General features: G+C 44.8%; 1 protein-coding gene across 2 annotated transcripts in view; it reads right to left on the bottom strand.

The window, feature by feature from the left end:
* Window positions 1-18,203, bottom strand: part of CCDC9B (coiled-coil domain containing 9B) — a 266,763-nt gene that overhangs the window by 238,919 nt on the left and 9,641 nt on the right. For both annotated transcript variants that reach the window (XM_088460793.1, XM_088460794.1), the window contains exon 2: window positions 10,346-10,389. In XM_088460793.1, the coding sequence (XP_088316919.1) occupies window positions 10,346-10,368 (23 nt within the window). In that variant the 5' untranslated portion in view covers window positions 10,369-10,389. The remainder of the gene's footprint in view (window positions 1-10,345; window positions 10,390-18,203) is intronic.

Below are 18,203 nucleotides of genomic sequence, written 5' to 3'. Positions count from 1 at the left end.
AAAGTACTCCTATACACTTTTACATGCACACATAGCATTCAATGCACAGAAACCAAATGGGCAGATACAGTGATCACAAAATATGCACTATAGCGCGTATTTATGCTATAGAAGGAGTTGAGGACCCGTTTTGTTTTGTTTTTTTAAAACAGCGGGTCCTTGAGGACGCGCTGTGTGTGTTTTGTGTCCGCAGCAGCCAATCACTGCCGGCAGCGTCTCCCCAGCCAATCACTGCCGGCAGCGTCTCCCCAGCCAATCACTGCCGGCAGCGTCTCCCCAGCCAATCACTGCCGGCAGCGATTGATTGCTGTGGACATAGCACACACAGTGCGCCCTGCAGGCCAACTCTCTCAGCCAATCGCTGCCAGCATCTCTCAACCAATTGCCGCCGGCAGCGTGTCATCCATCACTGACCAGAGATCACCTCGGAACACCTCTTTCCATCCCTGCCCACCAGCATACTCAGTCCTTCCTGGCATCGGCGCATCCCCTTGGCTGACTGCAGCACGATGCCAGTGCTCCATCCAGGCTCACTACATGCAGGAGACCACAGTCCCAACTGCTCTCTCTTAACCCCTTCCCTACCCCCCAAGTGCTTCCCCAGCAGTATCATGATCCCCTCCCAACCCCCAGAACTGCCCAAGCTGCTATCCTGACCACCTCCCTACCCCCAGCACTGTCCCCAGTATTGCCTGCCCTTAACTCCCTTCTTGCCCCCACAGTACTGCCATCTACCCTTACCCCTTTCTACTCCCAGTACTGCTTGTCCCCAGCCTCTTCCTTGCCCCCAGTACTGCCCCAGCTGCTAAATACCCTTACCACCTCCCTACCCCCAGAACTGCCTGTCCCTAACCAACTCCTTGCCACAAGTACTGCCCCACTGCTAATTACCTTTGCCCCCTCCCTACCCCCAGCCAGTATTGCATGTCCCTAACCCCCTCCTTGCCCCCCTGTAATGCACCAGCTGCTATATTCCCTTGCCGCCCCCCCTACTCCCAGCACTGCCTGCCGTAGCTTCCTCCTTCCCCCCTGCACTGTCACAACTGCTGTCTTCACTTACCTCTCCCTACCCGTGGCACTGCCTGCCCTTACTCGCCTCTAGCCACAGCTCTACCCCAACTTCCCTGCCTATACCACCAACTCTACCCCAACTGCTGCTTGCCCATAACCCCCTCTACCCCAACCGCTACTTGCCCCCATCACTGTCCCAACTGCTGCCTACCCTCACCTCCCATAATGTGTGATGGGACCCAGAAACTGTGGAGTAGGATCCCAATTTTTAAAAGTGGAGTAGGACCCCAATTTTTAAAAGCGACGGGTACCCAGGACCCACATTTTTTTTCGCTCAGCGTGATCACTGCAGATATTGCTCAACAAACCAACCCCAATAGGCGACGAAGGAGCTCAGAGTATAACCTGAGCGCCAAGATAGAGGTATACAGGGAGACCAGGAGCCCAAGCTTCTCTATGGAGATGCGCTGAGATAGGTATGGAAGATGGCTGCCCAGCATATTTCTCTGTAAGAGGAAAAAGGGAAGGAGTAACTCTGTGGTGGGATGCTTACTGTAAAGGAACGCACCAAGGGATGGGAGAGGGCCTAACAGGGAGAACCTGTCTCCACCATCTGGCATGGACCCCAAGACAAATGTCGGCTACTTCCATAGTGCCCTGCTGCCATTAAACTGCCCTGGTGGTCTAGTGGGGGTGCGGAGACAACCTACGCCCCCACTGCTGGTGGCCTCCCTCACTGGCGGTGACAGCCACGACTATGCTGCTCCCTGCAAGCAGGGAGTCGCCTTACCTGTCCCCTGCTGCCTTAGCCTCGACATACTGATGGAAAACGTATGTTTTTTTTTCAATTGTATCACCTATTTGATTGGAAACATCTGAACCCAAGTGGACTGGGCTCTCTAAATAGGATTACCAGTGAAACCAGATGATATGCTCCACTACGGCTATTACACTCCTTATCCCACTATACCCCTTTGGGGAATTGCTGCACGAAAATCAGACCACATGGACAGTTTTTTCTCAGCTGAGCCCGCTCCTCAAGTGTGCTACAACATTGGGAGCGATATTGCATCTTGAAATCCGCAGAGGCATCTCGCGAACAGTAGCGTTGTTCATCACAGCGGGCACACTATTATCGCTACACCCACATAGCTGCTCTCCTTCTCAGGTGGACGGTCTTAGCAGCAAGCGCTCAGAGCATACACATGGTGCACAGTGAAAGAGCTTGGTCCATGCAGCGCTGAAGATGTTAGCGGTTCTCAGTCTCCTGCACACGTTACAAAAGACTACAGCTATACCCGTGTACTATGGAGAAACACATCGGCTATCAATAGAGAAATCTCTCCCAAAGGTACAGTCACATATGTAAATGTACTGTTACCTCTCTACAGAGCAACAATTTGCATAGTAGTTTTGCCGCTCCAAAGAATATTACACAGCTTAACATATTTACCTGGCTATTTGATCTCCGTTTTTTTCCTCCCGTTCAATACCAATCAGGTGCAACATATTAGGACCCATACAATAGCAAGATCTATTTCTGGTTTTGTGGAAAACCATTTTTCCATTTATGTTTACAGCCGAATGCTAGTGTGGAATATTACTAAGATTTATAACAAAGTTCCTATAATATGCTGTGCAGATTAGGTTTCAATTAGCATATTTGTTACAGTCTCTGCTTACCATTACCCAGATTTTTATGTAACGGTCATATGTTAATAAAACCTTTTTTTGTGGGGGGTTTTTACCGAATACATCAGTCTTTTAGTCCTATATGCAATTTATATTTGTACTTATCAGATTGCGCTTCCTTATTAGTCTTATCTGTTTAGAAGGATTGTACACATCCTTTTTTGGCAGCTGCAACTGATGTACTGTGGATTGCAGGGAGACCGCCAGTGTTGGCAATTTCTTCTGTCTTTTGTTTACCCTGCCGCTATTAAGCTGCCCTGATGGTCTAGTGGAGGTGCGGACACATCCTAGGCCCTCACTGCCGTGGCCTCCCTCACTGGCGGTGACAGCCACGACTATGCTGCTCCCTGCAAGAAGGCAGTTGCCTTACCTGTCCCTTGCTAAGGCTCACTGGAGGCCTTTCACTGCCTACTCAGTAAAAAAAAAAAAATCAAATGAAAAAAATAACAAACTGCTAAAAAGTAGCCCCACAAAACAGTGCTCCCACTCCTTGCAGGCACCAAACTAAAAACTGTCTGCCTGTGACTAGGGACGGAGTATAGGGGAGAGGGAGCCTGGGCTGCTGGGAAAGAAATCTTAACCATTTGGTTTGCTTACCAGCCTATACCCAGCGTTATCCCTGTGCACCCTATGGCATGAAGAAGAAAAATAATCCCTTAAATTGCAGGGTAATAGTGTAGTTTATATTAGAGATGAGCGGTTCAGTTTTAACATTGCTCTTTTAGCCAAATTAGCGCAAGTTCGGATTTATCTTATTGGCTATCAAAAACACGTGAGAGCCAGACAGCAAATATGATTTCGTGTTTGAGATCCAAACATAATTGAGTAAAACGAAGTAAAACCGAACCACTCCTCTCTCGTTTATAATATATACGCAGTCTATTGAATAGCATTTTGTAGTGTAAAAATCATTTGCCAAACTCAGCATAATAATAATTAAGCCATATACAAGTTGAAATACAAAAAAATATATATATATTTGTAACTACAGTGCATCCGGAAAGTATTCACAACGCTTCACTTTTTCCACATTTTGTTATGTTACAGCCTTATTCCAAAATGGAATAAATTCATTTTTGTCCTCAAAATTCTACACACACTACCCCATAATGACAACATGCAAAAAGTTTTTTTGCGATTTCTGCAAATTTAATTAAAGAAAAAAAAAAAAACTAAGAAATCACATGTACATAATATTCGCAGCCTTTGCTCAATACTTTGTTGATGCACCTTTGGCAGCAATTACAGCCTCAAGTCTTTTTGAAAATTATGCCACAAGCTTGGCACACCTATCTTTGGGCAGTTTCACCCATTCCTCTTTGCAGCACCTCTCAAGCTCCATTAGGTTGGATGGCAGTGTTCTCCCCAGAATTTTTTTCCAGCCGGGTGGCATCAAGTAGCCGCCGTGTGGGGGACTTTGCAATTATGCACGACAGGTCTCAGGCTGCTCCCCCACTGGCTCTCAGTCAAAAGTGCCCATTATGCAGTGCCCCCTGTAGTTATCCCCACATGCAGTGCCCCCTGTATTTGTGGCTTTATACAGTGCCCCCTGTAGTTTTCCCCTTTATACAGTGCCCCCTGTAATTTTGCTTTGCCCTTATGCAGTGCCCCCAAGCTGAAGTAGTGCCCCTATGTAGTTCCCCCAGGCTTATATAGTGCCCCCAGACTGGCCCCTTATGCAGCACCCCCAGGCTAAAATAGTGTCCCTTATGCAGTGCCCCCAGGCTGGCCCCTTATGCAGTGCCCCTTAGGCAGTGCCCCCAGACTGGTCCTGGTCCCAGCCCAGAACTTACCTTAACTTGCTAGCCGCTCGCTTTCCCACTCCCGCTGCCTCGCTCTGATTGGATCTAACTAGATCCAGCAGGCGCGCGGGGCAGGCTCCTCACGTCGCAGGTGACGTCATGACGTCACCCACACACTGCATCACTGGGAACGCTTGCCTCTGAAGCAATCGGAGGAGTCTTTAACCTCCGGTCACTTCAGAGGCCAGCATTCCACAGCAGGGGTCGGCGGGGGAAAGTACAGGGCGGTAGGCTGTTTCTGCTGGGAGAACACTGGATGGGAAGCGTCGGTGCACAGCCATTTTCAGATCTCTACAGAGATGTTCACTCGGATTCAAGTCTGGGCTCTGGCTGGTCCACTCAAGGACATTCACAGAGTTGTTCTGAAGCCACTCCTTTGATATCTTGGCTGTGTGCTTAGGGTCGTTGTCCTGCTGAAAGATGAACCGTCGCCCCAGTCTGAGGTCAAGAGCGCTCTGGAGTAGGTTTTCATCCAGGATGTCTCTGTACATTGCTGCATTCAGCTTTCCCTCTATCCTGACTAGTCTCCCAGTTCCTGCCGCTGAAAAACATCCCCACAGCATGATGCTGCCACCACCATGCTTCACTGTAGGGATGGTATTTGCCTGGTGATGAGCGGTGCCTGGTTTGCTCCAAACATAACGCCTGGCATTCACGCCAAAGAGTTCAATCTTTGTCTCATCAGACCAGAGAGTCCTTCAGGTGCATTTTGGTAAACTCCAGGTGGACTGCCATGTGCTTTTTACTAAGGAGTGGCTTCCGTCTGGCCACTCTACCATACAGGCCTGATTAGTGGATTGCTACAGAGATGGTTGTCCTTCCCTCTCTCCACAGAGGAATGCTGTAGCTCTGACAGAGTGACCATCGGGTTTTTGGTCACCTCCCTGACTAGGGCCCTTCTCCCCCAATCGCTCAGTTTAGACAGACAGCCAACTCTAGGAAGAGTCCTGGTGGTTCCTGAACTTCTTCCATTTATGGATGATGGAGGCCACTGTGCTCATTGGGACCTTCAAAGCAGCAGATATTTTCTGTACCCTTCCCCAGATTTGTGCTTCGAGACAATCCTGTCTCGGAGGTCTACAGACAATTCCTTGGACTTCATGCTTGATTTGTGCTCTGACATGCACTGTCAAGTGTGGGACCTTATATAGACAGTGTATGCCTTTCAAAATCCTGTCCAATCAACTGAGTTTACCACAGGTGGACTCCAATTAAGCTGTAGGAACATCTCAAGGATGATCAGTGGAAACAGGATGCACCCGAGCTCAATTTTGATCTTCATGGCAAAGGCCGTGAATACTTATGTACATGTTATTTCTTAGTGGGTTTTTTGTATTGAATTTGCAAAAATCTCAAAAAAACGTCGTCATTATGGGGTATTGTGTATAGAATTTTGAAAACAAAAATGAATTTATTCCATTTGGAATAAGGCTGTAACATAACAAAATGTGGAAAAAGTGAAGCGTTGTGAAAACTTTTCGGATGCACTGTACAAATTACAGATCTATATTTTTCTCCCTTATATTGCAGGGTAAGATTTGTTAAATCAAGTCAGAATTTAGGGCCTAATTCAGCAAGGATCGCAACTACAAGTCTGCACGCAGGCAGCTTTGCAATTGCGATCCTTGCAATAATGCAAATGCAGCAGGAGGTGCATGCAATCCCAGCACTGTGACGGAGGTTGCAGGCTGGGATCACCATCGCGACCATCGGTGGTCGATAGTCGCAATGGTGGACAGCGCCGGCCAGCTGAGCTTGCGAGCCCAACATACTGTGTACGTCCATGCAGTCCCTGGGCTATCCACTCTCGGTAACACCGGCCGACCTCGCACCGCCCCTTAATAGACTCTGCCTGTGAATCAGAGGCATTCAAGGACTTGCGTGCATCTTAGCAGGACCCATTCTGCACACTCGCAGAATGGCCCCTGCGCACGCACAGATTCCCGATAATCGGGAATCTGCATTCAGCAGTGCACTTGTGTGCACTGCTGATTCAGGCCCTTAGTTCCATTAATAAATTAACAAAAACAACAGGTCCGGCCTGGTACGGCAGTCAGCATACCAGGAAGCACCCTCCAGAAAACAGACTACTACTATATAACTATGATTTCTGAAGCTCGCTTGGCTGGCTCTGGGTGAGTCTATGGACCTCCATGAATTTCTTTTTTAGTTCTTCACTTTATTTAAAATACATTTTATATTCTGTACAGTTTCTGCGTACTCTTCTGAACTGTCCTCCTGGAACCATCATAAACAATGGCTACAAAATATTCCTGAAGGACAGTACTGAAGAGTACAGAGAAACTGTACAGAAGATAAACATATTTCAAACAAAGTGAAGAACTAAAGAAATTCATGGAGAGAAGCTATCAAGAAGATGCACTGCAGCACCAAATAAAGGAAATAGCCAACATTGAAAGGAAAGAAATGATTCAATATAAACAAAAACCATCAATGGAGGGATTCCAAAAAAAATCTGCAACACAATATACCAGCCATCTGTAACGGTTCTCGCACAGTTGTGTAAGACCGCAGGACTGTTGACCGAAAACAAGACAGAGTTGAAGGGGTGGCAGTCCCTCCACTACTGGAACTATATGGAGTGAGGCTGCAGGTAAATGGTTACTAGAACAGATGCAAAGGCATGGAACACTAGCAGCGGCAGATGATGATGGTCTCTTGGGACTATGGCGCAGCTAGGTCGCCAGGCAGAGAGCGGCTAGACAATGAACACAAGCTGCGGAGCAGGAGTGACCAGGACTGTGAAACTGCAGGATTTACAGACAAGGACTAGACAGGCAAGATTCAGACAAGGACAAGACAGGCAATGCATAATAATGTGGCAGGACCACTATCTGAGCTAATAGACTAAGTTCAAGGTGCGGCCTTGCGGGCCGAGGTGCGAAGGGAACAGCACGTAGCGGCCTTGAGGGCCGAGGTGTGACAGGATAAGACGGAGTCGCCTTGAGGGCGCTCCATGCGACTGATGCAACACGATGTGGCCTTGAGGGCGCTCCGTGCGACTGATGCCACACGATGCGGCCTTGAGGACCGAGGTGCGACACGGTGCGGCCTTGAGGGCCGGGGTGCGTCATGGACAGGACAGAGCAACCTTGAGGGCCGCGGTGTGACAGGAACAACACGGCTGACAGGTGAGCTCAGGTGCAGCAGCGAGGTTGAGAACACTGCAGACTTGAATCGCCTGGAAACAGACTGACGCGGCTAGACTGGGCTGGGGTATGGAAATGCCGTGGGTAGCAGAGAGGTAGGCCGCAGCTACAGAAGTCACTAATACGTGAAGTCTAAACAGCAAGAATGTGTGCCTTAATGGAACCACAGCAGATGACTCACAGGCGACTTCTGATCAAGCAGACAGGCATTAGACACAGGAGAAAATCTCAGCACACAGGAACTGCAGAACGAGGTAAAACCAGGTAGAACTCAGCCTTCTGAGCACAGTACAAACATACTTTGGAAGTCAAATAATATCACCGGCACAAAGTGTAGGGCTGGCTGTAATTTATCAGAAGCAGGGACCAATCAGAGCAATCCCTGCAGAGAGACTCCCTAATGACAGGCTAGTATGCAGCTGAGCTCTGCACACAGACAGACAAAAATGCAGCAATGAACTGCACACAGACCAGACAGAATTCCAGCTGCCTGCAACAGTCGGACATGGAATCAAGACATGATGCAGTGTCCCAGTCACCTACTATAGCTGGGACCTGCCACCAAGATGATCTGCTACCACGGATCCTAACACCATCATTATGCGTTCAAAGCAATTTAAAAAATAAATTAAAAAAAACAAACACTGGCATATTTTACATCTTGACGAAGAAATGAAACGAATGCTTCCAACGACCATACAAAAGCAGCTAAAACTTGAGACAAGAATTAGTTAAACGCTACATCCTCTTAGTAAACCACCAGAACATAAATAAGGGAACCAAGGGCAATTTATTTTGTTTAAACTGTGCGGCATGCAAAACAAAAAAAACTATTTTACCAATCGAACAATTCCAGTCTAAACAAACAAAAAAGATACAATAAAGGATCAAATATCATGTGAAGCAAGTGAGGTGATTTACTTATTGTAATGCCCATGTAGATATCAGTACATAGGACAAACCAAATACGAATATCGGAGCATATCTACAAAATCAACAGGGGTCTTTCAACAGTGTATCACAACATTTTTCCAAATGCCATAATAAAGATCCCACATGTTAAAATTCATGGGGATACAAAAAGTAACATTCAACTGGAGAAAAGGAAACATTTCAACAGAACTAAAAAAACATGAAACAAAGTGGATTTATTAAAAACATTGACATTGAATGTTTTCCTCTAAAAAAGTATAAATTTTTTCTCTTTTTAAAATAAAACTTTTTTTATAAATATATTTTAACTTTATTTACACATAAAACTATAAAATTTGTACGTTTTATACAAATGCAATAAAATCAAAAAGAATAAATGTAAAAGGTACCCATAGGTTACATATTTATAACCATGTGGTTACCACCTTTTTTAAAGAACTTCCTGGATCAGACTTCCTGGTTTTTTTTGAGGTTTTAAAAGTATAAAAACACCAGTGGCATTCTTGAAAAAGTGCTATAGCATGAAACCCGTTGGATAACGTGGACAGTACGCGGCAAAACCAGAAGATCGGGAGAAACACTATAAACAAGGACTGCCGGCCAGTCGTGGGCTCCGGGGAACAGCTGAAGACTGACATCGTGGACAAGGTAGGCAGCAATGGGGGAAGTTTAGCCAGGCATCTACCAAACTACAATCTGCCCTGAACAGCATTCTAGGAACCCGGCACTTTAACACTTTTCCGTACACCGCAACAATTCTACTAAAGAGCTATAGAACTGAATATTTTTTTTTAGAGGGAATGCACATTTAACACACACCTCTATAGTATATACAAGCGCTCTGTATAATGAATTTATAATGGCTGCCGTTTGAAGTCATAACATGTGGCCGGCCGCTGGGGGATTACCTCCACCCATGTCACCAGCTTTCTAGTCAGCTCTCCCGCCCTACCAGCTTCTCTTACATACCCAAAATAGGAATGAAGGAGCTCTCAAAGCTATTAATTTGACCGCGCTGTTTAGTCTGACTACAGGATTTCCTTTCGCACCCTCCTGAGGTGCGAGCAGAAATCCTACTTAAGTGCCGGCCTAACACAGTGCTAACAGCCTCGCGGCCGGCACTTTAGTCAGAAAAAGCCGGTTAGCGCAACTAAACAACCAGGTTTAGGCGCGGTAACCGTCATTCTCCGACTTAAGTGGTTTTAGTCGCACTGAGGTGAATTGCATAGCTCCAGGAACTCCTTCCCAGTGCTATTCACATCGCACTGAATTGAGTCACCCCCTTAGTATAGCCTATCAAGACAAGCATAAATAAAAATGATCATGTAGCTAGCAATTATAAACCACCGACAATAAATCCAGTGGTAATTACAACAGCATATACCTTTAGCAACAAGAAGTTCAGTATTTATAGTTTTTTTTGTTTCTTATTCAACACGGTAACACATATGCAAACAGGTGGCATTAAGGATTTCTTCTCTTTTCCACACTAGGATCTTAAGTGTAACGGCTGTATAGTAATGCAATAAGCGCTTCTGAGTCTACAAATGTGCACATGAGGTTCAGATTTTTTTTTTTTAAATAGCAGTAAGTCTTTGATGTGCCCTTATTGCAAGGAACACAATGATACACATTAATGACCACACAGTACGTAGGACGGCAGAGATCATGTATGGTTTTTAATATATGTCATGTGTAGGGATGCGCATTAACTACAGCTCCAACTGCATCACTTACCAATGATACTCTCTGCCTGCCATTTTGTAGCTTGATCTTGTTGTCTGGAAAAAAATACATTGAAAACAGTTTTAAAGTAAATACAGATGTCACAGCAGACTCCATGTTCTACACATTTAAAAATAGGATTGAAAAGTGTACAAATTGCCTTTGTTCTTTTCATGCACATTAGCCTCTCGCGCTAAGCAGTAATCCGTTCTGTGAATGAGTGGCATAAGAAAGTTTCTACATGAAACATTCAGTGCAATGGCAAAAGACAATTCCCCATTTATGATGAAAACTGATAAGTAACCTCCATTCCCCTTTCTAGCATACTTATTTTATAGGGTGCCCTCACCTAGAATCTCCAGCCCAAAGCTGCTGGGGTCCAGGACGGAAGGCTCAATCTCAGACCCTCCAACATGACCCATTCCATTAGGTACAAAATGCTCTGCTCCTGAACTTTCTTCTTAATTTATGATTGCAGCCACCTGTGCTGAAAAACCTGTGTCATCAATTACCTAGTTCAACACAGGTGACTGCAATCATACATTAGGTGGAAAGTCCAGGAGCAGAGCATTTTGTACCTAATCGAATGGGTCATGTTGGAGGGTAGCAATCTGCAAGGAGGCCACAAGCAAAGTCAAATATGACACTACTCGTTATCATTAAAGGTCCCAATGCCAATAGATTTTGTATTAGGACCAGTGAATCTGCAGTCTGAAATGAGGAGATAACTGAACTAGGTGACGTTGCCAGCATCGTACACTGCTTCCAATGTATTCACAGCATAGGGTCCAATGTTGTGGATCCCAGCAGGATAATTCCAGAGACATTTGTAGACTCCCTTGGGTCATTCCATCCCAAATCATCACAAAAAAAGTAACTTTTCATCCCGACCGTCTCAGATTTTCATGAAATTTGATAGGATGATAGACTACATAGAGCAACTTTCATATGTAAAATTTTAGCCCTCAGTAATACAGTGCTCATGCAACAGGGTTACTTACAAAAAAGACAAAAAATGACAAATTTATGCTTGCAAGGTCGACTAAAACCAATCATAACTTAGCTTCAAAACAAAACCAATATCAAAGTTCTACCACAATTAGAAGCAAAGGGTCCATAGTTTTCATAAAGAATAGTTTTATATTTAAATAGTGACTTTTACATTTCAAGGTCACATGATGTGAACTTCGACCTTGAATATCTAAAAAAGTGTATGTTTAATTGTTTTAGTAAAAAAAAAAGTATGCTATGCACTAAAATAGAATCTCACTTTGGTATAAGTTTCATTTTGGGATGCCTTTGGGAACAGGAGTTAAAAAAATATGAAGTACGGCAGTTGAACCCTTCTTGCACTAACCATGCAACTGGCAAATTTAGAATTGTCTTGTTGGGTCTCTCTGTTTTCTAGGGGTGGCCATCGGTGGTTTTCTATCTATTGTCACCATCGGTGATAACCATTGACGGTACAATAATAATCTATGGTGAACCATCGATGGTTTGCACCACTTGATGGCCACCACTGTCGGGCGTTTTGCAAGCCGCCGGCTAATCAAAAAACAAAGGACGGGGCTTAGGTCGAGGGGATTAGCGGACAGCCAGGGGGCGGAGCTAAGCTCTGTGACATGAGCAGAAAAAACCCATCAGATTCCATTTCGCCATCGATGGCAAAACAATAGGCCATCGGTAGTAAACAATCGTAATTTGTAAATTATTGACGGACGGTGGCCATCTCTACTGTGTTCTTCTCAGTCTGGCTGCAGCTTCTACATTGAGATCTAGTGATAGAAGGGACTGTGGGGCCTGATTCAGAGCCGCTCGCTCTGAACCAGGGCCAGGCTTTTTTTTTTTGGAGCAGCCGCCTGGCCGCTCGCATAGCTGTGGGTGACCACCCACAGCTATAGCGAGCGGCCATGATGATGGTCGCGATGGTCAAGACCATCGCGACCATCGGGCTTGCAACGAGACCCTTGTGGTAGGGTCTCGTGGCCGCAAGCCCCAGAGAGCTTCTGGCTCAAATCGAGCCGGAAGCTCTCCCACTGACACTGGTGATGTCAGTGGGGCCGCCCCCAAACGGCAGGCATTCTCATGGGAACGCCTCAGTTTCGGCAGCCACCCCCCCCGGCCCGCCCACCAAACGGGGCGAGCTGTCACTCAACATCGAGAGCTCGCCTCCTTTGGTGCGAGACCCGGAGCGACGGAGTGCCCGTCGCTAGCCGGGTCTCGCGCATGCGCACGACGGAGCCGGCTCCGTCGTGCGCATGCGCTGTGGGCCACCATCAACCCGACTGCGAGCGCTCAGTGCTTGCGACCGGGTCTGATTCAGGCCCTAAGACAGTTTACCTAATACAGGGCTTGATTCAGAGGTGTATGCTAACCCGATGGTTAGAGCACATCTCCGATGGTGGGAGTACTATGCATCTGCAGTCCTCAGTCTGCGAGTTCACTTGCAGAGCCTCCCAGCCACAGCCCGATTGACAGGCTGGTAATCTCTGCACTGTGTAGCGGTGGCGGGACCAAAATAATGTGATCATGTGGTCATGCCCCCTAACTCCAATCCTAATGACGGGTAATATCCCTAGTCACACTCCCTATGCGCTGCCACATACCCCCCCCACCCCAACTATGCCATCCTGGCTGCCCCCTCCCAGAAGCAAGCATGTCTTGTATCACCAGTTCTCAATGCAGAAGCTACAGCCAGACTGAGAGGTGCAAACCATCAATGGTTCACCATAGGTTGTTATTGTACCATCAATAGTGAAATACCCTCCAACTAAACCGTGTTAGCCGGCACAACTAAACCGTTTTAGCCGGCACAGTACTATTTTCTAATGATCTGTACCGGCAAATGGGGCTGTACCATTTATTTGTTAAGCAGCGCTGCTGGAACACAGGACTCCCGCAGCGCTGCTGAGTGACAGCCGACCTCCGTGCTTCTCTGCACTGACCGCCAGCGCCAGTATACAGAACATGCAGTATATTACTGCAAGTTCTAAACTAGCCAGCGCCCGATGCCTCCAGCCCCCATGGACACGCCCCTTTATCTGCAGCCACGCCCCCCATGTACCGGGTTCTTACTGGGAAATGTTGGAGGGTATGTAGTGACCATCGATGAAAACCACCACTGGTCATCCCTATAACAAAGAGAGATACACTGCAAGACAAGTCTGAACTTGCCAGTTGCATGGTTAGTACAAGAAGAGTTCAACTGTCGTACTTCATATTTTTTTTTTTACTCCTGTTCCCAAAGGCATCCCAAAATGAAATTTATACCAAAGAGATTGTATTCAAGTGTATAACATACTTTATGAACAAAAACACTTTTCAGATATTCAAGGTCAAAGTTCACATCATGTGACCTTGAAATGTAAGTGTCAATATTTAAATATATTAAACTATTTTTTATGAAAACTATGGCCCCTTAGCTTCAAAACAAGACCAACATGAAAGATCTACCACAATTAGAAGCAAAGTTATGATTACATTTAGTTGACCTTGCAAGCAAAAATTTGACATTTTGTCATGTTTGCATGAGCACTGTGTATCACTGATGGCTAACATTTTACATAAAGCAACTTTCTATATGTAGTCTATTAATCTACAAAATTTCATGAAAATCTGAGACGGTCGGGTTGGACGCTGTGATGATTTGGCATGGAATGACCCGTTCTTGCTCCTGCTGCCCTCTATCTATGAGAGAGCAATAGAAGCAGTGGCAGGCATATGTAGGATGCAGAGGATACAGAGAGCCTAAATACCGGGCACCAGGTAATCACTTTTGCAAGTCGACTTTCACTTACAACATAAAAACCAAAACAGAATTTTCAATAAAATGTTTCATGAAATACTAAAAGGAACTAAACAACATTTAAATCTAGGATTTATGAGAACTAAATGTAAAAGCTCCTGTGGGGTTACATGGTGTTACAAACACTGATGTGGCAGCTGTGAACGCCAGCCTTGTACCTGCAGGGTGATGAAGAGATGGCTTAGAATAGGCCCTAACAAAATTATCCTTTCGTAGGGTATTCCATGGATACCGTTTAACTGAAAGGAGTCCTAAATATCCAGACACACCTTCAAGTGCAGTTTTGTGGGGCTATCAACCAGCAGACAAACATATAACTTTAAAAAGGGGTGTCAACCATAAGCTCCCTTTTTGTAAGCCGCCCCTTATCCCAATGCTAGTACGTCAGTTATGATGTCTTCCTTGGGACCAATTACCATTTGATATAGTCAGCAGGGTCCAGTACTTATAACAGGCACATTAGCTGCAGTAATTCGGTCTGTGCATCAAGGGAGCAAAACAAATAATGCACTTGCCTGACACAATTAGCAGTGCATTTGTACAATCGGGAGACTTGTCATTTAAGAATAATTTTTAAAATAATGTACAGGGTTAACTTCGATATAGAAGCAGTCTTATAATCCCCTATGTGATAATCAGATTAATAAACAAAAATAATAATAAATCACTAGAACATCATAAGATGTATATCTGTAAGTCTATTTACATCTTACTGCAATATCGGGTAAAACAAAAAGTCAGGCTGTCAGTTTTCAGCTAAATGAATCAGATATGAATTTGTAATGCATTATTTTTAATTACTTTATTGATGTCTACGCCAGAGGAATTCATAGAAGACCAATAGATTTATAGATTGTGCAGCTAATCTGACCAAAAGAGGCCATATAATGCAGTATTTCAGAAAAAGACGAGAGCGCCAATTAAGTATTTTGCACATAAATATGCCACTGGTGGAATTTTACTAAATAATTAAAATTTTCTGCTTGCGCTATTTGCTGATCATAAAAACATCTATTGTATGGGTGGACAGGAAGCCTGAAATGAATGGAATTCATCAGCCTCAATTGTCTACCACATTTGACTGTAAAGAGCAGAGCAGGAGACAGCTCCAGACAGCTGTCAGCAATCTGATCCCTCCTACAGATCACTGTTCTATCTTTGTCCCATACTGTAAGGTTATAACATTTTGATGAAAACTCCCCTTTAAAAGCTCTATATATGCCAAAAGACATCATATACTGTATTATGAAAATAAATCTATAATGACTCAAATTAAATTGACTTAAACGTGTCGGCAGGGAGCAATGGCGACATTTCTGATCTCAACGTCTGTATACATATTTGGCGATGTGTGCAGCAGATAACTACAGTAGCGCTACAGCGCACCTCTATGATCTGTGAAGCAAAAATCTGATGTTTGGACAAACAGTCCGAATGCCGGCAGCTTGTAGCCATTGTTAATTGAATTGCCACAAAGCGCAACTGAACATATTTTAACAGGAGGAAAAACAGAGCAGCCACAAGAAAAGATTCCCTCAGAGAAGGAGTTTTCCTAAGAGCATGTTTTACACTGTGAACAGGCAGCAGTGCGACTGAGTCTGAATCTGTATACGAAGCACAACGGAACTTGGCGTGGAAAAAAAATTGCCGGATGCTGCATCGTAGCACTTCGTATACAGATTCAGACTCAGTCGCACACAGCTATACAAGGGTAACATATCAAATTAATCACTGCGGTCTCGTAAATCAGTTTTGCTGCATAGCAATGCGACAGATGCATTTTCGGGGGAAAAAAAAAGGATGCTTGGCGGCAAGCAGTCGGCTGTTTTATGCTACTGCAGCAATACTGTATGAGGACACATTTGTATGACTACTAAGCAGTAACAGCCTGACCAGTTCCCGCTGCAGTGTCCCATATTAGGTGTATATACAGGGCTATTAAAATTAATGTATCACTATTTAGAGAACTCTGGAGCAAGCCCTGATGTTTGTAATGAAGAGAAATGTAAATAACAGGTACTGCAGAGGATGCTGTAGCTATTTATTTGACAAAAAAAAATGTTACAAATTTAGTCCACCAAGTGGCGCTAATGCAATACAAGTGACTGGAATAGCATTACAATTGTTCAAAGCGTCCAATAGTTTCCATTCGAAACACAGCATTCTCTGGAGCAGAGCATAACATGTCAGGTGGAATAGCCAGCACATGACATCTAATGGTCACTGGACCTCACTCAATGGGCTCGATTCTATTCTACGCGATGTGAATAGCTCTGGGAAATCAGCTCCCGGAGCTATTCAATACACCGCGCAGCTAACCCCGACTAAGGATTTCTTCTCGCATCCCTATGGGGATGCGAGCAGAAATCCAACAAAAGTCCTGGCGTGAGGCTGTTTTCTGCCGTTCGTGCCTGGAAAACAGCATCGCGCCGGGATGTTACGTTGGGGAATGCCCGTCCTCGCGCCTAAACACCCTGTTTAAGGCGCGAGAACGAGCCTTCCTCGACCTAACATCGTGATGGATTGAATAGGTCCGGGAGCTATCTCCCGGCGCTATTTACATCGCGCTCAATTGAATCAAGCCCATTGTGACTTGTGCTTGTGATTTTTTTTAAATAAAAAGGCGTCAGATTTGAAAACCAGTATTACGCATCAGGTGCTGGCTATTCCACCTGACATGTTACCTTCTGCTCTAGAGAATGCCGTTCTTCCAATGGAAACTGTAGGACACACTGAACAATTGTAATGCTAGTCAGGTGATTTGTATTCCAACAGCACCACCTGCTGACAAAATTTGTAACTAATATTTTTTTCTATACCTTGCTAGTGCATCTACCTGTTATCCATATTTCTATCCATTACAAGTCTTAAGCCAGGAATATATTATATTATGTATTGGACGATATATACGACGCGGATCAGAATGATATATCGTACACATAGCATAATAAAGTGAATACGCCCGTTCCGTTATTGCCAACAATCATTCATCGCATCGTACCATCTGCTGTGCTGTACATCAACTAGAACTATGCAATGAACGACGCAGTGCAGTTACATGCAGCATGTAACGGTACATTGTGCCATCGTACACCGGATCATACAGTGTGTACAGCACACGCAATGTATCATTACATAGGTCGCCACATTGCTGGGTGGCACCATCGGACGGTGTAGCCAGCTTTAGAACTCACTCAAGAATGCTCTAAATAGGGATACTTTAACTTTAACAACCCTATATATTAGCTATAGTAATGTCCTTCTGTCCTACTTTACCAAAATTATGTGTCAATTTTAAAATCTGAGACAATACATGGCTTCATATTAAGAATTAGGACAAATCCATTGCATTTCAGTGAATAGGTGTTAAAATGTCTGGTACCCCCATTTTGGAGGATAATAAAGGCAGTTCGTTTTCTAAAAGGAAACTTTAATGCCGGGTACACTTGACAAACTGTAACCAGACGATATGTGAGCGATGTAATGAACGATGGAACAATCCCTTATTTCGACCTTCATTACCTGCAATGGCGCTGCATGCTATATCGTCCGGCAAGCCTGATTCATAAAACTCGCACAAATCTCAGCAATACGCGCACCTGCGAGATTCAATTAGAAATAGCGATTTGCAGCGTGCTAGCCGCAAGATCACGAGACTTTTCTACACAAAGAAAACAGGGAGAAGTGCATGCAAAAGTGGGGTAATAATCCTGGACCCCAAAATAGTGACAACTGAGACAAGACCACACTGAAGGCTGTTAGTGGACAAAAGGAAAGCAGTGGAAGTTATTAAAAGATGGAAAATTACTGATTTTTGCATTTTTATTAAAACAATTATATAGCAAGTGTTTTTCAGCAAATTAACTCTACAATATTTTGTGGTACAGAGAAAAGTGTTTAGTGTTATTATGCAAGTTTTAGAAAATTGGCGAACAACAAACGCTTCTCTTCCATCTCCAAACTCTAAAAGGTGCCTACACACTAGGCGTTCTGGTCCTGATCAGATATCGTGTCCCATTTCCCTTGAACTCTCCTCGGCAGCTCCCCAGCAGTCGTAGGCACCGA

The sequence above is a fragment of the Taudactylus pleione genome, unplaced genomic scaffold (genome assembly GCF_031769625.1).
Source record: "Taudactylus pleione unplaced genomic scaffold, aTauple2 ptg000985l, whole genome shotgun sequence".
Classification (NCBI taxonomy): domain Eukaryota; kingdom Metazoa; phylum Chordata; class Amphibia; order Anura; family Myobatrachidae; genus Taudactylus; species Taudactylus pleione.
The sequence above is the reverse complement of the archived record's forward strand: the minus strand, read 5'-3'. Positions and strand labels throughout refer to the sequence as shown.